The sequence below is a fragment of the Aquarana catesbeiana genome, linkage group LG02 (assembly GCF_042186555.1).
Source record: "Aquarana catesbeiana isolate 2022-GZ linkage group LG02, ASM4218655v1, whole genome shotgun sequence".
Lineage (NCBI taxonomy): Eukaryota > Metazoa > Chordata > Amphibia > Anura > Ranidae > Aquarana > Aquarana catesbeiana.
Window position 1 is genome coordinate 38,756,335 of NC_133325.1, and position 25,960 is coordinate 38,782,294.

General features: G+C 44.6%; 1 protein-coding gene across 1 annotated transcript in view; it reads right to left on the reverse strand.

Annotated features, from left to right (window-relative positions):
* The window catches only part of INTS4 (integrator complex subunit 4), a 139,625-nt gene that overhangs the window by 12,753 nt on the left and 100,912 nt on the right, over positions 1 to 25,960 (reverse strand). The window contains exons 21-22 of the mRNA XM_073612805.1: positions 16,787 to 16,930; positions 1,909 to 2,029 (exon numbers count right to left, since the gene is read on the reverse strand). Of these exons, the coding sequence (XP_073468906.1) occupies positions 1,909 to 2,029; positions 16,787 to 16,930 (265 nt within the window). The remainder of the gene's footprint in view (positions 1 to 1,908; positions 2,030 to 16,786; positions 16,931 to 25,960) is intronic.

Below are 25,960 nucleotides of genomic sequence, written 5' to 3' on the forward strand. Positions count from 1 at the left end.
CTTTGAATGGATCCGGTTCGCCTGGCTTGCCCCAGTATAGGATCTTAGGATATTCCCTTTGGAGCTCAGCACAGGACATCTTTACACGTCCATCACCTAAGACACTGGCGTAAAAACTGAGGTATCCCTGCAAGGGGGAGGGATTATATAGGGGGTTGAACTTCCTGATAGGGTGTGCCAGTGTCCAATCACCAGTGATACCTATATAACCCATCAGTAATTACTGTGGCTCTGTGTCCCGTGATGTTCGAGAAAGAAATACATTTAAATGATATTTTATTGTAGGCCTTCCTGCATGAATTGGGCATTCCATATTTAGTTCTGACATAATTCAGTTGCCATATTGCAGAACAATATGTTTGAACGATAGAACAATGGATGATGGCATTCCAGCATTAAACCTAAACTCTTTATTTCCATTAAAACTGTGTACAACAGGTAGCAAGGTCGCTTATGCTTTTAATCTTTGAAAAAGCGCCTGTGATGGTGATACGTGTATTAGATTTAGTGATCTGGTGCTTTGAGCTTTTGAATGGTGAGTGCAGCTACAGGCATCATTCAGATATCGTATTTTTCAGCCGGCGACTCCCTGCACCATAAGAATGATCATAGCGGCTGTTCCCTCTCGCCGCCTGAAAGAATGATCAAGCGGTGGAACACCACCCCTCCCTCCGATGCTTCTACCGACTCACCGCTTCCATCTGTGAGTCGGAGACAGGACCTGCCGGCCCTGGATGGTGACGATAAAGATTTCCGGCGGACCAGATGGTCACAGGAGTCTCTATGATCGTTCGGAGGTCGGGCCCAATGTTATGACATCACGCCCGGCCTCTGCATTAAAAAAAATGGCGCCGCCTCGGCTGGGAAGCCGAGGTCGTTTATTTTTTTATTTCAGGCTTCCCAGCCTAGAGGTGAGATGTGGGGTCTTATTGACCTCATATCTCACTGTAAAGAGGACCTGTCATATTCCTATTACAAGGGATGTTTACATTCCTTGTAATAAAAGTGATCAAAATTATTTTTTTTTATTATTATAGTAAAATTAACAATAAAAAAAATAATTTTTTTTTAAAGCACCCTGGTCCACGTGTGATCGCACGCAGAAGCGAAGGCATGCACAAGTCCCACCCACATATGAAAACGGTGTTCAAACCACACATGTGAGGTATCGCCGTGAATGTTAGAGCGAGAGCAATAATTCTAGCCCTAGACCTCCTCTGTAACTCAAAACATGTAACCAGTAAGAAATTTTAAAGCGTCACCTATGGGGATTTTCAAGTACCGAAGTTTGGCGCCATTCCACGAGCGTGTGCAATTTTGAAGTGTGACATGTTAGGTATTTATTTACTCGGCGTAGCTTTATCTTTTACATTATGCCAAAAAATTGGGCTAACTTTAATGTTTTGTTTTTTTAAGCATGAAACAAAAAAAAAATTGCTGCGCATATACCATGCAAGATTAAAAACGACCGCCATTGTATTCTCTAGGGTCTTTGCTAAAAAAACATATATAATGTTTGGGGGTTCTATGTAATTTTCTAGCAAATAAATGGAAAATATGAATTTTACATGTAGGAGAGAAAAGTCAGAATTGGTCTGGATGGGAAGTGGTTAATGGACAGAACTAAAGAATTTGGATTTAATGCTGGAGTGCCATCATCTATTGTTCTATTGTACAATATCTTCTGCAACGAGCTGGGCAGGAACCTAGCAGTGTTTGTGGATAAGAGCGGACTGACCTGCAGCGGTATTTTTTATATTGTTATACATGTGTTGCACCCAAGTAATTTACAGCAGATTGTCCCACAGGGAAATTACAAAGGCTGCTATGGACAAGAGAGACTGAAACAACACTCCCCTCAAACATAAATAAGGCCCTCTCTGCGCATGTGATGATCCTGCTCATTACCTGTCCATGCCGTGTGAGACAGATAAACCTGCGTGATCAGCCGGTGTCTGCTAGGGCCCGGGTTCCGGAAATCTGCTGGTTTAGGGTGGATAATTTGAATCTGTCCATCTGGGTAAACGACCTGGAGTAGGAAAGACAAGGGCACTTTACAAGGATGAATGCATATATAAAAATACACTTCTCAGACCCCTCTAAGGAGGCTTACATTTATTAAAGGAGCCAGTCTACTGAAAACTCAAAATGATATACTCATTATTGAATTTTGCTTGTGAATGCTTTGAAAATAAGATTTTGGGGGGCGGAGCTAGCCGGAGTCCAAGATGGACGTGTAAGAGCAGAGCTCCTTCACCAGCAGGAACAACGCGGCTCACAGCACCTTGCCCGGGACTGATACTAAGTCCAAACCACGGCGTTCCGGTCCGCAAGAACTCGGGGAACGTACCGATACCATGACCAGGAGGAAAAAGGAAGGGAACCGGCCGATGAGACTGACGGAGTTTTACTCCTATGAGGCCAGGCAAGATGGCGCCGGCCCGGCACCCACGCCGACATCCGCGGCTAAAAACAACTGTAAGCAGATGAAAACACAAAAAAGAAGCAGCCCTCCTAAAGACTCAAGGTCTCCCCCAACTACCCCATCAACAGGGAGCCCAGAGAAGTCCAGATTCAAGGCGGATGCCATGGATGACAGCACTGAGGTGAGCTCTCCCCCTGACTCAGGTGACGATACCAGGGAGCTGGCTGACTCCATTGATACATTCCCCACAAACGGCCAGCCTGTCATGGACACTATGTTAAAAGAAATGTTAGTATCACTGAGAGGATCTCTACACTCAGACATGATCTCCTGTATGCACAAATTCAGCAATGAGATCAAATCGGTAACTAACAAAGTGACCCATATAGAACATAAAATGGGGGAATACGCCACAACAATAAACAACCTGGTAGATGCAAATGAAGCTAAAGATGAAGATTTACAAGGGATCAAAGCCAAAATGGCGGACATTGAGGACAGATCCAGAAGAAATAACATGAAGATCAGAGGGGCCCCAGAAACAGTTAAACAACAAGATTTGAGGGACTATGCCACCCAGCTATTCACAGCCATTCTACCAGATCTATCGACATTAGACCTCACGGTGGACAGGATTCACAGGCTACCTAAACCCGCCTACCTAGGCGAAGACATTCCGCGGGACGTGATCCTGCGTCTACACTTCTACCAAACGAAGGAAAGAATAATGGCGGCTGCAAGACAGAAGGAAGCGATTCCATCGCCATACTCAAACCTGCAATTCTACGCAGACTTATCACAATACACGCTACAAAAAAGGAGAAATATGACAACCCTAACCAAAGCACTCAGAAACCACAAGATTGGATACAAATGGGGCTTCCCAACCAAACTGATCGTAACAAAAGAAGGCAAGGAGTATGTGATGGACTCCCTAGCTAAAGGTATGGCATTACTGAGCTCCTGGGGGATAATCTCAGACAAACAGTCACCCCCTAGGTCAAGAAGCCCCAACACAAGCCCGGGTCCAGAATGGCGCACGGTTGATCGCAGGAATGCCCGCACTCATCACTGATACCAGCATGGGCAAATGACATTACCAACGACCCGCGTTGGAGTACACATTTCCGCTCCGTTAAGTTTGTTTAAACTTACTACCCACAAGTTAATACCTGAGTGACTGAGAGTCACACTTTAACAAATCTACTAGTTGGCACGTAGCCACGAATGTTGAACCTCGGTTCCTACAAGTTCTTTTTTCTTTTTTTTCCTCTTTTTTTTCTTTTTTTCTTCTCTTCTCACCCCGACAGGCAAGACCTTTGCTTCACACTTGGGAGGTTGTCGCATCAATCAAGAACAGGCATCTTCAGAAAGTCTCAAAGCTCAGCAAAAAATCAACATCCAGGTCAGGCACCTAAGCGAAGTAAGTGCAACTTATATTATAAATCATCCACACCATCACACAAACCGAATACATGGCAGTGAATTTCCTGACCATTAATGCAAATGGACTAAATCACCCGGCCAAGCGAAAGTCCTTATGGAAGGAAGCGATACAAAAAAACAGTGACATCCTATGCACACAAGAAACCCATTTTCACATTGACTCACCACCTAAATGCTCCCATCCGAGATACCCCCATATTTTCTGCGCAAACGCAAAGGCAAAAGCGAAAGGGGTGATGATAGCAATTAAGGACACTATCACATTCCTCCTGCATAAGATCTTATTGGATCCACACGGCCGCTACATAATTATGGTGTGTGACATTAACTCTGAAACTTTCACTTTGGCAAACATTTATGCCCCAAATGCAGGGCAATCCAAATTCCTGCACTCAGTCTTCAAGAAAATTGAACAGATACGCCAAGGAGCAACAGTGATATGCGGAGACTTTAACATGGTGCCTGACTCTGATCTGGACTCAACATCCAATCCTAAAAGATCTCCACCAACCCTACAACCTATACTTCGCAAGTATTCACTGTATGATGCATGGAGATGCCTCAATGCTAATGAAAGAGACTACTCTTTTTTTTCCCACTGCCATAAATCTTACAGTAGAATAGACTTATTTCTGGTTGATAGACGATTGCTGTTTAAATGTAGAACTGCTAAACTACATAGTATAACTTGGTCGGATCATGCCCCAGTGGAACTACAAGTGGGGAAACCTTCTGCGACTAAAAACACTTACATATGGAGAGCCAACCCCAGGCTGTTCCAGCAGGGCCCGACCAAGCTATACATAGAGCAGCAGATGAAGGAATTTTTTTCACTTAATAAGGGGTCGGTTTCAGATCCATTCACCCTGTGGAATACCCACAAGGCATTTATAAGGGGGATGTTGATGCAACAAGAGGCGAGGGTCAGGAGGATGAGGCAACAGCGGACAACGAAAATCATAAACCAAATTGAAATTTTAGAGAAGCAAAATATGACACTTACTTCTCAGGAATTAATAGATCAACTTAATATGCTTCGTACAGAGCTGAGGCTAACTTTAATGGAGGACTTCGAAAAGGCCTCCAGGAAGCTAAAATTGACATACTACACTAGTGGTAATAGAGCAGGGAAACTACTTGCCAATCAATTAAAAGGTCACAGACATAAAACACACATACCTTATATCACGCATCCAAAAACACAAATCAAACACCAACATCCACAAGAAATAGCCGATGCCTTTAGCCACTATTACGGCTCCTTATATAATCTCAAAAATGACTCCACAATACCGCAACCTAATATAGAAAATATAGAAACATTCCTACAAACTATACATTTACCTAAACTCACCGCAGAACACCTTCATACATTGAACTCCCCTATAACAGAATCGGAAGTCAGTCTTACTATTCAGCCATTACCTATAAACAAATCCCCCGGACCAGATGGCTTCTCAGGGGAATATTATAAGGCCTTTCATAATATACTAACCCCACATATGACAGAGATGTTCGGTGCTGCTGTTGCCTCCTCGTCATTCCCTCCGGAGATGTTGAAAGCAACCATAATAGCATTACCTAAACCAGGGAAGGCTCCGGATTCTCCACAGAATTTTAGACCTATCTCCTTATTAAATATGGATATTAAGACTTATGCGAAACTGCTAGTGAACAGGTTAATGCACATTCTTCCTGAAATTATTCACATAGATCAATCAGGGTTCACAAGGGGAAGACAAACTTCAGATGCCACAAGAAGACTGATCAACGTAATCCACATTGCGGACAGATGTAAAACGCCTTCTCTGCTCCTCGCTTTGGACGCAGAGAAGGCGTTTGATAGAATCCATTGGCAGTTTCTCTCCCAGGTATTGGAGAAATTTGGGTTTGAGGGTACAGTATACTCTGCCATTATGGCCCTATACACACATCCATCAGCACAAGTACTCGTAGCAGGAGCGCTTTCTGCCCCGTTCCAAATTACTAATGGGACGAGGCAGGGGTGCCCCCTTTCCCCCCTGATCTTTAACTTATTAATGGAACCATTGGCAACCCATCTACGAACACACCCAAACATTTCCGGGGTACAGATAGGCCAAAGAAGCCATACCATGAGCCTGTTCGCAGATGACATCATACTGATGCTCACAAATGCAGAAACCTCCCTACCGTCAGTCCACAAGGCCCTACAAACATTCAACAAAATATCGTACTATAAAGTAAATGAATCTAAGTCCTATATCTTAAATCTAGGAATAACGCCACAGGTTAGTCACAAACTAGAACAAAACTTCCCATATATATGGAAAAAAGAGGGAATAAAATACTTGGGCATTATACTAACTCCTAAATCTGGAGATCTATTGTCAGCCAATTACACCCCCTTTCTGAAACAGCTTCCCGACAAACTAACAAAATTGGCAAAAACTGAACTCTCGTGGCTGGGTAGACTTGCAGCTTTCAAGATGCAAATTCTACCACAGATACTCTACCTATTTAGGACCCTCCCAATCCCACTACCAAACGCTTTCTTTAATTCCCTTCAACCTATAATAAATAGATACATATGGCAAGGAAAGAAAGCAAGATGTGCATTCACTAGGCTAATAAAGCACAGGACAGCTGGAGGGGTGGGACATGTACACATGCAGGACTATTACTTTGCAACCATATTAGCACAAACAAGAAATTGGATGACATCGGAGACGGATCTGTCTACATTGTGGGCAGAGACAGAAAAAATCCAAATAAAAAATAAATCATTGAAAGACTTTCTCATGACAGCCCATATGAACTTCTATCTAGATACAAAGTTATCCCCAACCATACTAGCAGCAATAAGAGTGTGGGGTTACCTTAGAAATTACCCAGGTTGGACGGGAACAGTGGCCCCACTTAAACTCCAGATCTCCGCACTTAGCCATATCATTCCAGACATTAACTTGAAAACATGGAGGATGAAGGGTATACAACATATTGAAGATCTAGTAGAGGGTAATTCTATTAAAGCATTCAACACATTACAGGAGGAATTTGGCATACCACATACAGAATATTACAAATATGCACAGATTACTCAACTCCTGAAAAAAACACCCCAACATATTTACCAACTTACCAACAAAGATACTCTAATTTCTAACACAAACCACAACAAAATTAAAAGGGATATCAACCCTATATCTAGGTCTCCAAGAAAAAAAGGTCTGCACAAAATCCCCAAACATAATAGCTTGGGAAATGGAAATGGGACAATGTTACCCGGCAAAAAAATGGGAAACAACTTTTAACAATATATACAACTCCACTAAGAGCACTAACCTAAGGGAAATGCAGCAAAAAATATTCCACAAGTGGTACCTCACACCCAGTCGTATATCTAAAATCTATCACAACTCCTCTCCTGAATGCTGGAGACTATGTGGGGAGTGCGGTACGTTATCCCACATACTATGGAACTGCCCCAAAATAAAACCTTTATGGAGGCAAATAGAAAGTATAATACGAAATTTTTCGCAACAAACCCCTCCCTTAAGCTTATCAATGGCAATACTATCAATGAACCTAGATTCTATTCCAAACCAATTCAGAACAATCATTTCACACATATTGCTGGTAACCAGGCTTACAATTCTTAGACACTGGAAGGATATAGAACCCCCATCCATATCAGAAGTAGGGATGAGCCGAACACCCCCCTGTTCGGTTCGCACCAGAACATGCGAACAGGAAAAAAGTTCGTTCGAACATGCGAACACCGTTAAAGTCTATGGGACACGAACATGAATAATCAAAAGTGCTAATTTTAAAGGCTTATATGCAAGTTATTGTCATAAAAAGTGTTTGGGGACCTGGGTCCTGCCCCAGGGGACATGGATCAATGCAAAAAAAAGTTTTAAAAACGGCCGTTTTTTCAGGAGCAGTGATTTTAATAATGCTTAAAGTCAAACAATAAAAGTGTAATATCCCTTTAAATTTCGTACCTGGGGGGTGTCTATAGTATGCCTGTAAAGGGGCGCATGTTTCCTGTGTTTAGAACAGTCTGACAGCAAAATGACATTTTGAAGGAAAAAACTCATTTAAAACTACCCGCGGCTATTGCATTGCCGACAATACACATAGAAGTTCATTGATAAAAACGGCATGGGAATTCCCCAAAGGGGAACCCCGAACCAAAATTAAAAAAAAAAAAATGACGTGGGAGTCCTCCTAAATTCCATACCAGGCCCTTCAGGTCTGGTATGGATATTAAGGGGAACCCCGGCCAAAATTAAAAAAAAAAAAAATGACGTGGGGTTCCCCCTAAATTCCATACCAGACCCTTATCCGAGCACGCAACCTGGCAGGCCGCAGGAAAAGAGGGGGGGACGAGAGGGCGGCCCCCCCTCCCTCCTGAACCGTACCAGGCCACATGCCCTCAACATTGGGAGGGTGCTTTGGGGTAGCCCCCCAAAACACCTTGTCCCCATGTTGATGAGGACAAGGGCCTCATCCCCACAACCCTGGCCGGTGGTTGTGGGGGTCTGCGGGCGGGGGGCTTATCGGAATCCGGAAGCCCCCTTTAACAAGGTGACCCCCAGATCCCAGCCCCCCCCCCCCCGTGTGAAATGGTAAGGGGGTACATAAGTACCCCTACCATTTAACGAAAAAAGTGTCAAAAATGTTAAAAATGACAAGAGACAGTTTTTGACAATTCCTTTATTTAAATGCTTCTTCTTTCTTCTATCTTCCTTCATCTTCTGGTTCTTCTGGCTCTTCTGGTTCTTCCTCCGGCGTTCTCGTCCAGCATCTCCTCCGCGGCGTCTTCTATCTTCTTCTCCTCGGGCCGCTCCGCACCCATTGCATGGGGGGGAGGCTCCCGCTCTTCTCTTCTTCTTTTCTTCTCTTCTTCGCTTCTTCATTTTCTTCTCCGGGCCGCTCCGCAATCCATGCTGGCATGGAGGGAGGCTCCCGCTGTGTGACGGCGCTCCTCGTCTGACAGTTCTTAAATAACGGGGGGCGGGGCCACCCGGTGACCCCGCCCCCCCTCTGACGCACGGTGACTTGACGGGACTTCCCTGTGACGTCACGGGGAATGCCACAGGGAGTCCCGTCAAGTCACCGTGCGTCAGAGGGGGGCGGGGTCACCGGGTGGCCCCGCCCCCCGTTATTTAAGAACTGTCAGACGAGGAGCGCCGTCACACAGCGGGAGCCTCCCTCCATGCCAGCATGGATTGCGGAGCGGCCCGGAGAAGAAAATGAAGAAGAGAAGAAGAGAAGAAAAGAAGAAGAGAAGAGCGGGAGCCTCCCCCCCATGCCATGGGTGCGGAGCGGCCCGAGGAGAAGAAGATAGAAGACGCCGCGGAGGAGATGCTGGACGAGAACACCGGAGGAAGAACCAGAAGAGCCAGAAGAACCAGAAGATGAAGGAAGATAAGATAGAAGAAAGAAGAAGCATTTAAATAAAGGAATTGTCAAAAACTGTCTCTTGTCATTTTTTACTTTTTTGACACTTTTTTCGTGAAATGGTAGGGGTACTTATGTACCCCCTTACCATTTCACACAGGGGGGGGGCCGGGATCTGGGGGTCACCTTGTTAAAGGGGGCTTCCAGATTCCGATAAGCCCCCCGCCCGCAGACCCCCACAACCACCGGCCAGGGTTGTGGGGATGAGGCCCTTGTCCTCATCAACATGGGGACAAGGTGTTTTGGGGGGCTACCCCAAAGCACCCTCCCAATGTTGAGGGCATGTGGCCTGGTACGGTTCAGGAGGGAGGGGGGGCCGCACTCTTGTCCCCCCCTCTTTTCCTGCGGCCTGCCAGGTTGCGTGCTTGGATAAGGGTCTGGTATGGATTTTTGGGGGGACCCCACGCCGTTTCTTTTTTTTTTTGGCGCGGGGTTCCCCTTAAAATCCATACCAGACCTGAAGGGTCTGGTATGGAATTTAGGGGGAACCCCACGTCATTTTTTTTTTAAATTTTGGCCGGGGTTCCCCTTAATATCCATACCAGACCTGAAGGGCCTGGTATGGAATTTAGGAGGACTCCCACGTCATTTTTTTTTTTTTAATTTTGGTTCGGGGTTCCCCTTTGGGGAATTCCCATGCCGTTTTTATCAATGAACTTCTAAGTGTATTGTCGGCAATGCAATAGCCGCGGGTAGTTTTAAATGAGTTTTTTCCTTCAAAATGTCATTTTGCTGTCAGACTGTTCTAAACACAGGAAACATGCGCCCCTTTACAGGCACACTATAGACACCCCCCAGGTACGAAATTTAAAGGGATATTACACTTTTATTGATTGACTTTAAGCATTATTAAAATCACTGCTCCTGAAAAAACGGCCGTTTTTAAAACTTTTTTTTGCATTGATCCATGTCCCCTGGGGCAGGACCCAGGTCCCCAAACACTTTTTATGACAATAACTTGCATATTAGCCTTTAAAATTAGCACTTTTGATTTCTCCCATAGACTTTTAAAGGGTGTTCCGCGGCATTCGAATTTGCCGCGAACACCTCAAATTGTTCGCTGTTCGGCGAACTTGTGAACAGCCAATGTTCGAGTCGAACATGAGTTCGACTCGAACTCGAAGCTCATCCTTAATCAGAAGTAATAACCACAGTCCACAATTACGGTACATATGAAGTTTTACACGCATCAGCTATGGGGAACTATGAGAAGATATCCAAACTATGGGCACCATGGAATACATGGTACTCAAGGCGATTGATTTATTGAGAGTAAGAGAAAGTTGAATTGAGCCATATAACCAGGGGAAACAAAAAGCCTGTTGGGTCAAGTTTTATTTGTTTACTTGTTTTCTTATTTTTTTTTTTTATCTACGTTAACTTAAGTAAATATTAAGAATAGAGGTACTTTATCTATAAAGGTACAAGAAATTACTAACTTACCAATACAAACAGTCAAGTATTTGTAACCGCTTAAAGCACTTAGAGCAAGTTGCAGCAAACGTGGCTTCATGTCGGAGGATGCGACCATAATGAGAGATCGCTCAATCCAACGATGGAGGGGCCATGAATATACACCACAACAGGATTATTACATATACTTAACATAACGTAAGATACAGTTATTGTAATGAGAAAAATGTGTAGAATGCTACAGTACTATGGAAAGAAAATCAACAGTACACAATTGTATGTATCATATCTTGTACAATGTTCAATAAAAAAAAAAAAAATAAGATTTTGACATACCTGTAAATGCCATACCTTGGAGTACAATGCAGAACACAGCAATCGATTCTTAAAACCACGGCTTATATGCCGTTACCTTGGACATTGGTAAAAGCTTTGCTGGGACTGCCCCCCCACCAGCATATCCATATAACCCAGCTGACCCTGCGAGGCTCCAGTTTGTTAGCAAGCAATATGAATATCACAGAGGAAAGTGGGGAGAGACCCGTGTCCTGTACTGTACTCCCGAATATGGAATTTACAGGTCCGTACAAAATCTCTATTATCCTAATCATCCAGTAAAAGGACACAGGAATGGATTTAGAGACCATGGGACTTCCCATGGGACATTGAGTCGACGGGAATGAATGAATGAATGAGTGACTTGTATAGCGCTGCCTATGCAAACTGAATTGCCTCAGGGCGCTTTTTGCCGCCGGTGTCCATCTGCGGTATAGCGCGGTATAGACGGGAGGGCACAAAAATCAAAATAGCAGCAACAGACCCACAAGAAAAAAAAACAAAGGGTCAATGGACAAAAACAGAGAGCTGACAGCAGAAACACTTTGCTGCCAAAGTGTGCATCAGCAGAAGCTCAAATAGCGATCTGGCAAAAACAGATTTTGAGATCAAGTGGTGGTCCTGCAGCTTGAGGAAAAAAAAAAAAAAAAGATGCTAGATGTTGTAAAAAGCTCAAGAACAGAAGGCAAAATAACCCAGCAGGTGGAAGAGGAGCTAGGAATCCCACAGAAAAGTGGTTTCCAAACCGTGGCCCGCGGATCAGACACGGCCCTTTGCTTGCCTTTATCCGGTCCTTGGGGCACTGTTCTTTCCACTAACGTGAGGCACTATTGCTGCCACTGACACCCACAATGAGGCGCCATTCCACACACAATGAGGCACCATTCCTCTCACAATAAGGCACCATTCCTCCCACAATGAGGCACCATTCCTCCCACAATGAGGCACCATTCCTCCCACAATGAGGCACCATTCCTCCCACAATGAGGCACCATTCCTCCCACAATGAGGCACCATTCCTCCCACAATGAGGCACCATTCCTCCCACAATGAGGCACCATTCCTCCCACAAAGAGGCACCATTCCTCCCACAAAGAGGCACCATTCCTCCCACAAAGAGGCGCCATTCCTCCCACAATGAGGCGCCATTCCTCCCACAATGAGGCGCCATTCCACCCACAATGAGGCGCCATTCCACCCACAATGAGGCGCCATTCCACCCACAATGAGGCGCCATTCCACCCACAATGAGGCGCCATTCCACCCACAATGAGGCGCCATTCCTCCCACAATGAGGCGCCATTCCTCCCACAATGAGGCGCCATTCCTCCCACAATGAGGCGCCATTCCTCCCACAATGAGGCGCCATTCCTCCCACAATGAGGCGCCATTCCTCCCACAATGAGGCGCCATTCCTCCCACAATGAGGCGCCATTCCTCCCACAATGAGGCGCCATTCCTCCCACAATGAGGCGCCATTCCTCCCACTGACACCCATGATGAGGCACTAGTCCTCTGACTGACACCAGCAGTGGGGTACTATTTCTTCCACTGGCAGCAACAATGGGGCACTATTGCTCCTACTGACACCAATGATGGGGCACTATTCCTCCTCCTACTGACCACAGGTGCTATGTATTTTTTTTTCCTTCCACTGACTGCAGAGCCGGAGACACTGTCTATTCCCACTGGCCACAGTTCGACCCCCATAAAGTCTGAAGGATAGTAAACTGGCCCTTTCTTTAGAAAGTATGGAGGACCCCTGCCATAGAGGGACCAACCTGTGAGGAAACACAAGAGGGATGAGTTCCCAGGGAAAGATGCAGCTCTCAGCCAAAAATGACAATCCTGACCCCACCCACTCACAAGGTGAATCGTAAATTGTTTGACATGCCTCCAAGGCTGGAAATTGGGAGGGAGAACGACATTCCCACTCAAGGTGATGAGAGCACCATGGAAAGCAGTAGGACTGGACTGGCTTCCAGGCTAATTTGTCCTCATGTAGAATAAGAAAGAGGGGGCTCTGAAAAAAACAGGAAGAACCAAGGCAGAACTAGAGCTGCCAAGGGTAGTGGAGAGAAAAAGACTCCGCCTTTACAGAGGACCTCTTAAGGGGAAAGCATACCAGAAGAAGACTCCAGGAAGGACACAGAAGGTCACAGTACCCCTTTTGCAAAGAGAGTCAAGGTGCAAAAAAATAAAAGGAGGACACACAAGGCCGAACTAAGACCTGAAGGGTACCAAAAGGATAGGTGTTTGGCAATTAATTACAAACAGAAGTTGCAAGATGAGGAAGAGGAACAAGTTCCAGGATAGAGTTCCCTATCATCACACTAGGTGGGAACTAACTCACATGATAGATTGCAGAGTATAGGGGGGAAGAGATTCGCATGCCCCCGGGGAAGCAGGAGCACCCAACATAGTAGTTACAATGTACCTAACTGGTGGTGGAACCTGAAAAGGATGTGGGATTAACCAAAAGAGAAAAGAGTGAGTATCAGAATTTTGGCATATGGTTCAAAGAATTAAATTTAGGAATCCTGTAGTAAAAGGTCTCCAAGGCATCCTGGGATAGGAATGTTCAGGGTGGGATTGGGGGGGCTAATGAACTGGCACCATAGAGTGTGGTGATTTTTTTCAATAATGTAGGGACTTTGATGTTTGAATAGATAGGGATAAATCATCATGTTGCATTTGCTTTTAAAGGTAGACAAAAAAAAACAACTAACGAGCAGGGTCCTCTGATTCCTCTTGTACCAAATTGTAATGTAATAGTACGGTCTGCCTTCATTTTGTAAACTGTTGGTGCTATATAAATCCTGTATAATAATATGAGAGATATAGTAGCAGATCTACAGGAGACCCAGCAGAAGCCTAGTTACTGTAGCAATTAGGAAAGCTGTTTGAAGGCCATGATGGGACTTGTCCCTGTTGACGTGTCCCCAAACCAACAAGGGCCCCTTGTAAGATTTGGAAAGTCCTTCTAAGTCTTCCTAAAAAGGTGAAGAAGATGACCATCAGTTGTGACTGTAAAGTTGCAAGAAGGTGTAAGGAAACAATTTCTGGTTGCGAAGCAGAAAGTACCAGTGGCATCGCTGGGGGGGGGTGCGGTCCACACCCGCCAGAGGGGGTGACACGGGGCGTAATGAGACGGGCCGCCCTTATGCCCCCTGAAAAGCCACACCGCTTCCATTGCAGGCATGCAGGGCCAGCCAGAAAACCCACAACTCCATCCACCTGCTGCTCTCCTCCCCCTCCTCCGGTGACAGCCGGCTGGGAGAAAAAAAATTGAATTACTCTCTATAGAGTTGGTTCACATTCCCACTACAAGTCACCTGAAGCTCAGAAAAGTTCTGGAGCTTTTTTTGTAGCTCAAATCGGGCAGATTGGTGCGTATTTGAAGTATTTTTTTGTCCCATAGAATTGCATTTAAACGCTTGATTTGGGCGGTTTTTGAACATTTTAGTGCATTTTGTTGTGTGTTTTTAAGCGTGTTTCTGCTCAAATGCAATAATTAAATGAAAATAAATAATACAAAAATAAATATTAAAAACAAAAATAAACAAAATATATTAATAAAAAACCCCAACACTAATATTAACCAACAACCTAACAAAATAAATAATTAAATAAATTAACCCCTAAGCCTTAAACCCTAACCCTTAACACCTTACAAAACAAAATGTAAAAAATGTATAAATAAAAGCAAATGAAAAATTTAAAAAGCTGAAAAACATAGCAACAAATGATGAAATGGATGATAATTTTTCTCTATTGGCCAATTAAAAAATGCAGAAGCTCAAAAACACTTCAAAAATGCTGTACACAAACGCTCAAAAACGCGCATACAAACGCTCAAAAACGCGCATACAAACGCTCAAAAAAACACTCAAAACGCGTTGCTCAGGTGTGAATGCAGCCTTAGTGCCTGGGTTATTGCAATTCCTATTCCTTTCTATTCGACACACCCTCTCAGTCTGCAACCATCCTGTGAGTACCCCGCAGGGGAAGATTCCTACTTGGCAATGATGGATTACAACTGCGTGGGAGCGGGGACATATGGAAGGATTTGAAATCCTCCTTTGCTTTAGCAGGTCCAGCCCTACAGCTGGCTTTTGCCACCCTTTTTTTTTTTTTTAAGTTGCCCAGACTGTAGTGAACTGGACAACTCAACAGTGAACGTTTCTCCTGGTATAGACAATCCTGTTCTGTCTACAAGATTACAGCTCTTGCCTTTGGTTGTACTTTTCTGTATTGACACCATGGAGAATGAGTCCTCAGATCTCCAGAATGTCCTTACTAGTGCACATACTTGTCTGTTTTATGGCTTAGGATGAAGGCCAACTGACCCTGCCTGAATGGTCTAAGAACCACTTTATGTGTCCTTTACTGTGAGATATATCTTGTTCTAACACTGCAGTGGTCTATGGTGGCAGAGCTGGGTAATAGCCACACCCCTTAGCACAAGTGTCCTCAGACTTATACTGCAGATAAAGAGAGGGAAGCATAACAGAAGAGGTCTATGTACATTACTGAGTGTGCTGGGTCTTTTTAGGCACAGCTATATTCAGACACCCTGAACAATGGCTGTAATTGGAAAGGGGAGATGCACTATATTGCCAAAAGTATTGTTCTTTGTTATTTGTGCTGTCCCCCCTGGGGGAACTTGATTGATCTGCACAGAGTCCTGACCTCAACCAGATAGAACACCTTTGGGATGAATCTGCGAGCCAGGCCTTCTCGTCCACATCAGTGCCTGACCTCACAAATGCGCTTCTGGAAGAATGGTCAAACATTCCCATAGACACACCCCTAAACCTTGTGGGCAGCCTTCACGGAAGAGTTGAAGCTGTAAGGCTGGGTTCACACTTCACACGGGGTTTCCCCCACATCCAATTCGCATAGCAGGAGATTGTGACTGGCTCTCTATGGAGCCGGTTCACACATCTCCGCAGCAGCTCCGGTGCGAATTGCACAGGAGTCCTGTGCATCTTTTGGTCCATTTCAGCCCAAAATTTGGCCTGAAATCGGACCCGAAACAGTGAATGGAGACACATCAGACTCCTGCTGTGAGGGGCTGCGTGTTCCAGTGTGAACCCAGCCTTATAGCTGCAAAGGGTGGGCTAACTCAATATTGAACCCTATGGATTAAGACTGGGATGCCATTAAAGTTCATGTGCGTGTAAAGGCAGGCGTCTCAATACTTTTGGTAATATAGTGTACTATATTGTGAGATGGACATCTTGGTAGGGGCAGGGCTTTATCTATAATAATGGAAGTTGTTAGAACAATGGTTGGCTGTAACTATTCCTATGAATACAATTGGGCTTTAATAATCTTAGACAGAGCTTTGTGTTTTACAAGTGGCACCTTCTAAATTAATCTTTTCAGAGTCCCATTTACAATTACCTAGATGTCAAGCAAAGTGCTTAAGTTCCTGTCAGAGAAGAGGTCTCTTTGTCCCAGCAGCTGGTGTCTACTGCAGAGAAACGGGCAACACACAATATAGGCACAATATAGACTTAAAAGTCATCTTCTGTCATTCTTCAGGACAGGTCAGACCTATGATGGATAAAATGAGGGTCCTGCTTGTGTTTTCTTTCCCTTGTCTCTCCACTAGTTCCACCACCAGTTAATATCACAAAAAACGGCTGTCTTCCTGGTACAAGAACATAAATAATGCCCTCAACATAGTCATCCCATTGCATACGATCGTACCTGGACTTTCACAGAGCTCTGTGGCTCCTGAACATGCTCCAATGTGGCATCTACATCCAGAGCGATGACCAACCCGGAGGTGAATCGGATCGGGTTATCAGACTCTGCAGCCGGCTCAATGATGTGCGATGAGGCTCTGTGGATCTGAAGAATAAAGTGATTAAATGACATCACACAGTATAGTAGTATTCCACAGAAAATACATGGTGTTCTGCACCCCCCGATTAGGACTGAGGTACCTTAGATGCCATAACACACTTACAGGTTGAGGCTAAACTCTAGGCAGACTGCTAAATACAAAGATGAAAAAATGAGACGAGGACACAATGGTCACATGACCACTAAGAAAATCAAGAAGAACATTTCCAGATAAACACCATGGTTAACCAGTGGCTAAGCATTTCCATGTTGTTGAGAACATGCGTTAGGTTTACCAATGTTTTAACTTTACATCACTATAGATATTAATCCTACTGCAGCCGATAAAAATGACAGAAGCTTTATGTTAATTTGAAGCTCATGATTGTAATAATGGCAGATTTCAATTCTCAGGAAGAGAACCGGGTCCTTTGCACACATTAAAAATAAAATAATAATGAATTTCATACCACGCTCAAATGTATACAATATTAAATGTGTGAAGAAAAATACAAATAAATAAGTAAAAAAGGTGTGGTCAAATAATGTTCAAATGTGAATATAAATTTTCAATGAAGTCCAAAAACAGCCACCACCGACGATTCTTCAATCAAGTACACAGCGATGGTAAAAAAATTCAGTGGCAGGAATAGAAAGTGCCGTCCTTCCACCAGTTTAGGCAAACATCCTACTCACCAGATTCATCAAACACCCATGACAGGTGTCAGATAAGAAGAAAGATGTATTGAGATGTATCCACCGATATAGACGCCTCTCACCAGCAATGTCAAGGTGTAACCACCGATGCAGACACCTCTCATCAACGATGTAGCCAGACGGGGTTTATAAGAAAAGGAGAAAAGATGAACTCCTCATAGCGTAGCTTGTAGCCATTTATTCATAAAAATTTGTTCCAGTAAAAAAACCCACATAAAATGGAGCCGGTACGCCAAGCTGCGTTCCACTTGCACAATGGCGGAAGTGACTTATCACGTATTGCGTAGCCTGACTTGTTTCGTTAGCACGTCTGATGTCATCAGGGGGTCATGTCCCCGGATGATGTCAGACCTGCTGACGAAACGCGTCAGTTTTTAATGGAACAAATTTTTATAAATAAAACGCCTAGAAGTAACGCTATGAGGAGTTCTTTTTTTCTCCTTTACTTATAAACCCCGTCTGGCTACATCGCTGACGAGAGGTGTCTGCATCTGTGGTTACATTTCGACATCGCTGGTGAGAGGTGTCTATATGAGTGGATACGTCTCGATACATCTTTCTTCTTATCTGACACCTGTCATGGGTGTCTGATGAATCTGGTGAGTAGGATGCTTGCCTAAACTGGTGGAAGATGGCACTTTCTATTCCTGTCACTGAATTTATTCATCACTGTGCATTTGATTGAAGAATCGTCGGTGGTGGCAGTTTTTGGACTTTATTGAAAATTTATATTCACATTTGAACATTATTTGATCACACATTTTTTACACATTTATTTGTATTTTTCTTCACTTTTTTATTATTTATACATTTGAGCGCGGTATGAAATTATTTAATAATTTTCCTTTCACTATTTGACCTTTGGTTATACTACGGGCTGCTCTATATTTGGTTATATTTACAATTGTGGTTTCCAGGGTGCGCAGCTTAGAGTTTTTTTTCACCTTTATTTACACACACACATTAAAATAACCAATCAAGGCTCGAGGGTCGTGGTTACACTAGATGCCGTCAAAGCATTAGATTCTGTAGAATGGCAATATCTGTGGTATTGTGTGTTTTTGCTTTGGCCCGACCTTTATTAACCACTTCAGCCCCGGAAGGATTTACCCCCTTCCTGACCAGAGCACTTTTTACAATTTGGCACTGCGTCGCTTTAACTGCTAATTGCGCGGTCATGCAATGCTGTACCCAGTAGTGTATTTAGGTTTTGTGCTGCCCTAGGCCTGACTAAACTCGTGCACCCCCTAATTTAAATATGACCCACCCCTTCCTGCCAATGCCACACCCCTTGCTGTTTAAGACCCGCCCTGAAATTTGGGTGGGGACACTAGTTCTGAGGGCCAGGGGGGGCAATGGATTCCCTTAATTTGCATAGATTTCCTCTAACTTCCTGTATGGCTATGGGGCAGGAAGTGAAGGAAGTGAAATCTCTGCAATAGGACAGGGATGGTAAAAAATAAACTGACAGGGGTTATAACCCTCCCTTACTCTATCCAAAATTAAAAAAAAAAAAAAAGTGTTGCCCTATAGTTCTACTTTAAGCACAAATTTCTGATAATTTTATAGAAGATATAACCATGCCAATGGTGCAACAGAAAACATATAGCACAGTGAGGAAGGTTTGTGGTCCAGGATGAGAGGACAGTCAAAATTAGAAGCAGCGCCCCCCCCAGTTGCGGAATGCCAACCGCCCGCATACCGGAAGCAGTGCGGCCACTTTATAGGGGCGCTAGACTAATTTGCCTCTCAGCCCAGTCCGCCCCATAAGACTGGTGCTACACTAACAGTGTAGCGCAAGCCGACGGGGACTCTTTCCGTGCTGCCCCCCTGCAAAGTGCTGCCCTAGGCCTGGGCCTTGTCGGCCTAGGTCAGGATACAGCGTTGGCTGTACCCAAACGAAATTTGCGTCCTTTTCTTCCCACAAATAGAGCTTTCTTTTGATGGTATTTGATCACCTCTGCCGTTTTTATTTTTTGCGCTATACACGGAAAAAGACCGAAAATTTAAAAAAAAAATAATATTTTCTACTTTTTGTTCTAAAAAAAAATCCAATAAACTCAATTTTAGTCATACATTTAGGCCAAAATGTATTCAGCCACATGTCTTTGGTAAAAAAAAATGTCAATAAGTGTATATTTATTGGTTTGCGCAAAAGTTATAGCGTCTACAAACTAGGGTACATTTTCTGGAATTTACACAGCCTTTAATTTATGACTGCCTATGTCATTTCTTGAGGTGCTAAAATGGCAGGGCAGTACAAAACCCCCACAAATGACCCCATTTTGGAAAGTAGACACCCCAAGGAAATTGCTGAGAGGCATGTTGAGCCCATTGAATATTTATTTTTTTTGTCCCAAGTGATTGAATAATGACAAAAAAAAAAAAAAAATTACAAAAAGTTGTCACTAAATGATATATTGCTCACACATGCCATGGGCCTATGTGGAATTGCACCCCAAAATACATTCAGCTGCTTCTCCTGAGTATGGGGATACCACATGTGTGGGACTTTTTGGGAGCCTAGCTGCGTACGGGGCCCCGAAAACCAATCACTGCCTTCAGGATTTCTAAGGGCGTACATTTTTGATTTTACTCCTCACTACCTATCACAGTTTTGAAGGCCATAAAATGCCCAGATGGCATAAACCCCCCCAAATGACCCCATTTTGGAAAGTAGACACCCCAAGCTATTTGCTGAGAGGCATGGTGAGTATTTTGCAGCTCTCATTTGTCTTTGAAAATAAAGAAAGACGAGAAAAAAAAATTTTTTTTTTCTTTTTTTCAATTTTCAAAACTTTGTGACAAAAAGTGAGGTCTGCAAAATACTCACTATACCTCTCAGCAAATAGCTTGGGGTGTCTACTTTCCAAAATGGGGTCATTTGGGGGGGGGTTTTGCCACCTGGGCATTCCATGGCCTCCGAAACTGTGATAGGCAGTGAAGAGTGAAATCAAAAATTTACGGCCTTAGAAAGCCTGAAGGCGGTGCTTGGTTCTCGGGGTCCCGTACGCGGCTAGGCTTCCAAAAAGTCTCACACATGTGATATCCCCATACTCAGGAGAAGCAACAGAATGTATTTTGGGGTGTAATTTCACATATTCCCATGGCATGTTTGAGCAATATATCATTTAGTGACAACTTTGCGCAAAAAAAAATAAAAAAAATACAAAATTGTCTCTTTCCCGCAACTTGTGTCACAATATAAAATATTCCATGGACTCGACATGCCTCTCAGCAAATAGCTTGGGGTGTCTACTTTCCAAAATGGGGTCATTTGGGGGGGTTTTGAACTGTCCTGGCATTTTATGCACAACATTTAGAAGCTTATGTCACACATCACTCATTCTTCTAACCACTTGAAGACAAAGCCCTTTCTGACACTTTTTGATTACATAAAAAAATAATTTTTTTATGCAAGAAAATGACTTTGAACCCCCACACACTATATATTTTTTTTAAAGCAAATGCCCTACAGATTAAAATGGTGGGTGTTTCATTTTTTTTTTTTCCACACAGTATTTGCGCAGCGATTTTTAAAACGCATTTTTTGGGGAAAAAACACACTTTTTTAAATTTTAATGCACTAAAACACACTATATTGCCCAAATGTTTGATGAAATAAAAAAGATGATCTTAGGCCGAGTACATGGATACCAAACATGACATGCTTTAAAATTGCGCACAAACGTGCAGTGGCGACAAACTAAATACATTTTTAAAAGCCTTTAAAAGCCTTTACAGGTTACCACTTTAGATTTACAGAGGAGGTCTACTGCTAAAATTACTGCCCTCGATCTGACCTTCGCGGTGATACCTCACATGCATGGTGCAATTGCGGTTTACATTTGACGCCAGACTGACGCTTGCGTTCGCCCTAGCGCGAGAGCAGGGGGGACAGGGGTGCTTTTTTTTTTTTTTTTTATTATTATTTTTTTTTTTTATCTTATTTTTAAACTGTTCCTTTCATTTTTTTTTTTTTTAAATCATTTTTATTGTTATCTCAGGGAATGTAAATATCCCCTATCATAGCAATAGGTAGTGACAGGTACTCTTTTTTTGAAAAAATTGGGGTCTATTAGACCCTAGATTTCTCCTCTGCCCTCAAAGCATCTGACCACACCAAGATCGGTGTGATAAAATGCTTTCCCAATTTCCCAATGGCGCTGTTTACATCCGGCGAAATCTAAGTCATAAAATGCTCGTAGCTTCCGGATTCTTAGGCCATAGAGATGTTTGGAGCCACTCTGGTCTCTGATCAGCTCTATGGTCAGCTGGCTGAATCACCGGCTGCATTTTCAGGTTCCCTGTTGAGACAGGAGAGCCAGAGAAAAACACGGAAGACGTTGGGGGGGGGGGGGGGGGCATTCCCTCCCACTGCTTGTAAAAGCAGTCTAGAGGCTAATTAGCCGCTAGGATTGCTTTTACATGAAAGCCGACCGCTGGCTGAAAAGAATGATACCAAGATGATACCTAAACCTGCAGGCATCATTCTGGTACAACCACTCAAAGTCGTGAATGGCGTACCTGAAGACAAAAAAAATGGTTAACAATAAAGCACAGTAAACGGTAAAGTATAAAAAATTGCATACCTGAAAAGCAAACATGATAAAACATAACAACAATAAAACATTGCAGAATAGAATACAGTAAAAAAAGAGCAGAACAATAGAGAGAGAATAGAGAGAGAGAACAATAAAACGACAACTATTTTTTTTTTTATTTTATATTTTTGTTTGTGTTTTTTTTTTTTTTTACACTTTTTTTTGTAACTGTAACTTTTATAACTGTAACCGGTTCCAGGTTCGGGTCTCTCAAAATGCGATGGCATCTTGGGAGACCCTGTGAAAGTGCGCCTAGTCTGTGCAATGCTGTTCCCTACGCTAATACTCAACTAGTGAATGGTAGCGTTCAAAACATTCACCAATGCAAAGACCAGGATTGTCAGGACAGGAGGGACAATAATAGCGGGTGTCACGCCTATATCCGCGCTTGCTGCAGACACGACATCTTTTTTGGGGGGGTTCGTTGGGTAGGGGTACTCGGGAGGACATAAAGAAAATGCCTCTCATGCAGCCGACTGCATTTGGTTGGGGATGTGAATGAGGGAAGTACGGGCGCTGCAGAAGTGGTGGGTTCCCAATTAGGATTGGCGAATGCAGCAGGAAGGGCACTATGGGCACGACGGGCCTGTGTTTGTCTTTTTGGTGGCAGCGGGACACTACTTGTGCTTGCCACCTCACCAGCTTGAACTGCACTTATGGGACTCGCCACGTCACCAAGTGTTACTGCAGTGCTGGTTTGACTACGACCGGGGTGTACTAGGCCGCTGGTGCTTGCCAGTTCACCAAAACGCTACAAAAAAAAACTGTTAGCGATCGCAGGGATCAGGCCTGACTCTGCGAACGCTGCAGTTATGCGTTTAGTGTTTTGTAAGTGACAGTAATCGATTGATACTGCACTTGGGTGGACTGGGCTGGGCCGGGCGGAGGGGCAAAACGCAGGTGCTAGCAGGTATCTGGGCTGATCCCGCTAACACTGCATTTTTGGGAACCCTAAACTGCTGGGGACGCTAGTATAGATCTGATCGGATCAGATATTGATCCGTTCAGATACTATAACACTAAGGGAGGTGTACGGTGCGTGCGTGGGTGTTAGCGCTACTGGCACTAACCTGACGCTGCCTGGGGCTGGTGCTTGTCAGTTCACCAAAACGCTACCAAAAAAACTGTTAGCGATCGCAGGGATCAGGCCTGACTCTGCGAACGTTGCAGTTATGCGTTTAGTGTTTTGTAAGTGACAGTGATCGATCGATACTGCACTTGGGTGGGCTGGGCTGGGCCGGGCGGAGGGGCAAAACGCAGGTGCTAGCAGGTATCTGGGCTGATCCCGCTAACACTGCGTTTTTGGGAACCCTAAACTGCTGGGGACACTAGTATAGATCCGATCGGATCAGATATTGATGCGTTCAGATACTATACCACTAAGGGAGGCGTATGCTGCGTGCGTGGATGTTAGCGGTACTGGCGCTAATCTGACGCTGCTTGGGGCGACGCATATCACCACCGGGCGATCAGGGGGCTAAACCTTTATTTGGTAAAAAACGGCGGGTGCCCTGACACTATAAAAAATAAACGAACTAACCAGCGTCACCCGTAACGGTTATACGGTGATCAGTGGTGAAAGGGTTAACTAGGGGGCAATCAAGGGGTTAAAACATTTATTAGATAGTATATGGGGGTCCCTGTCGCTATAAAACGCTGACGGCGAACCTAAATATTTACCTCCCTAACTAGCATCACCAGCGACACTAATACAGCGATCAGAAAAATGATCGCTTAGCGACACTGGTGACAGGGGGTGATCAAGGGGTTAAAACTTTATTAGGGGGTGTTAGGGGGGTACCCTAGACCTAAAGGGGGCTAACACTCACTGACCTAACACTGTAACTGTCACAAACTGACACTATGCAGTAATCAGAAAAAAAAAATGGCATGTTCTACTGTGTGTGTGTGTTTGTGTAACTCACAGTACAGTCTTCTCTCCTCGGCGCCGGAATGGAAAATACCAAGCCGAGGAGAGATGACATCATTTCCTCTGCCTCTGTGTACAATACAGAGGCAGGGAAATGATCCCATTGGCTGGGAGCGATCGCGAGGGGGGGCCACGAATGGATGGCCTCCCCCTCACCACCGATCGCCGGGGGAGATTTGCTGACCGCCGCAGGCACCGGGGGGGGGGGGGTCCGATCGGACCCCCCACCCGCGGGCAGGCATGGAAGTACCTGTAAGTCCTTTTGCCTGCCCGTGCCGCTCTGAGGACGTATATGTTCGTGCGGCGGTCGGCAACTGGTTAAAGCGGAGTTCCAGCCGAAATATGCTCAGTTTTCTATTTGTGCAGCATCGTCTTCTTAATTTGTGAAGTTCCTGCACAGTGCGGCCATCTCTAGTGTGGGCATCTGAATCCACAGAGTCCTTCTTGGATTCCGTGCATGTTGGCTAACCAGCATGCACCTGCCGATCTCGCGCATGTGCGGTGCAATCTTGGGTTAGCTTGTCATGCCAAGTTGACCAAGAATTTCCATAGACGCCAATGCTAAATGTTATGGAAGCAGTGCCATGCCAAGCTGACCAAGATTTTCCATAGACGCCAATGTTAAATGTTACTGGAGCCGTGCCATGCCAAGCTGACCAAGAATTTCTATAGACGCCAATGTTAAATGTTACGGGAGCAGTGCCTTGCCAAGCTGACCAAGATCTCCCAGGAGCCCATGCAAAACCAAAAATGATGGTCACGGCCCCTAAAGGAGTAAGTGAAATTAGATATAGGCTTAACCACTTGACGACCGCCTCACGCCGATTTACGTCAGCAAGGTGGCACGGACAGGCAAAATCACGTATATATACGTGATTTGCCTTCCGCGGGTGGGGGGTCCGATCGGACCCCCCCCGGTGCCCGAGGCGGTCGTCTTTGGTCCCACGGCGATCAAAGATGAGGGGGAGGCCATCCGTTCGTGGCCCCCCCCCCCCTTGCGATCGCCGCCGGCCAATCAGATAACTTCCTTTGCTGCTGTATGCTAAACAGCAGCAAAGGAAATGATGTCATCTCTCCTCGGCTCGGTATTCCGTTGCAGCGCCGAGGAGAGAAGACATCACTGTGAGTGCACTAACACTACACACACAGTAGAACACGACAGGCACACAAAACACCCCGATCCCCCCCCCGATCCCCCCCCAATCACCCCCCCCTCCCTGTCACAAACTGACACCAGCATTTTTTTTTTTTTTTTTCTGATTACTGCAGGGTGTCAGTTAGTGACAGTTACTGTGGTAGGACAGTGAGTGTTAGCCCCCTGTAGGTCTAGGGTACCCCCCTAACCCCCCCTAATAAAGTTTTAACCCCTTGATCACCCCCTGTCACCAGTGTCGCTAAGCGATCATTTTTCTGATCGCTGTATTAGTGTCGCTGGTGACACTAGTTAGGGCCCTAAATATTTAGGTTCGCCGTCAGCGTTTTATAGCGACAGGGACCCCCATATACTATCTAATAAATGTTTTAACCCCTTGATGGCCCCCTAGTTAACCCTTTCACCACTGATCACCGTATAACTGTTACGGGTGACGCTGGTTAGTTTGTTTATTTTTTTTAGTGTCAGGGCACCCGCCGTTTATTACCGAATAAAGGTTTAGCCCCCTGATCGCCCGGCGGTGATATGCGTCGCCCCAGGCAGCGTCAGATTAGCGCCAGTACCGCTAACACCCACGCACGCACCGTACACCTCCCTTAGTGGTATAGTATCTGAACGGATCAATATCTGAT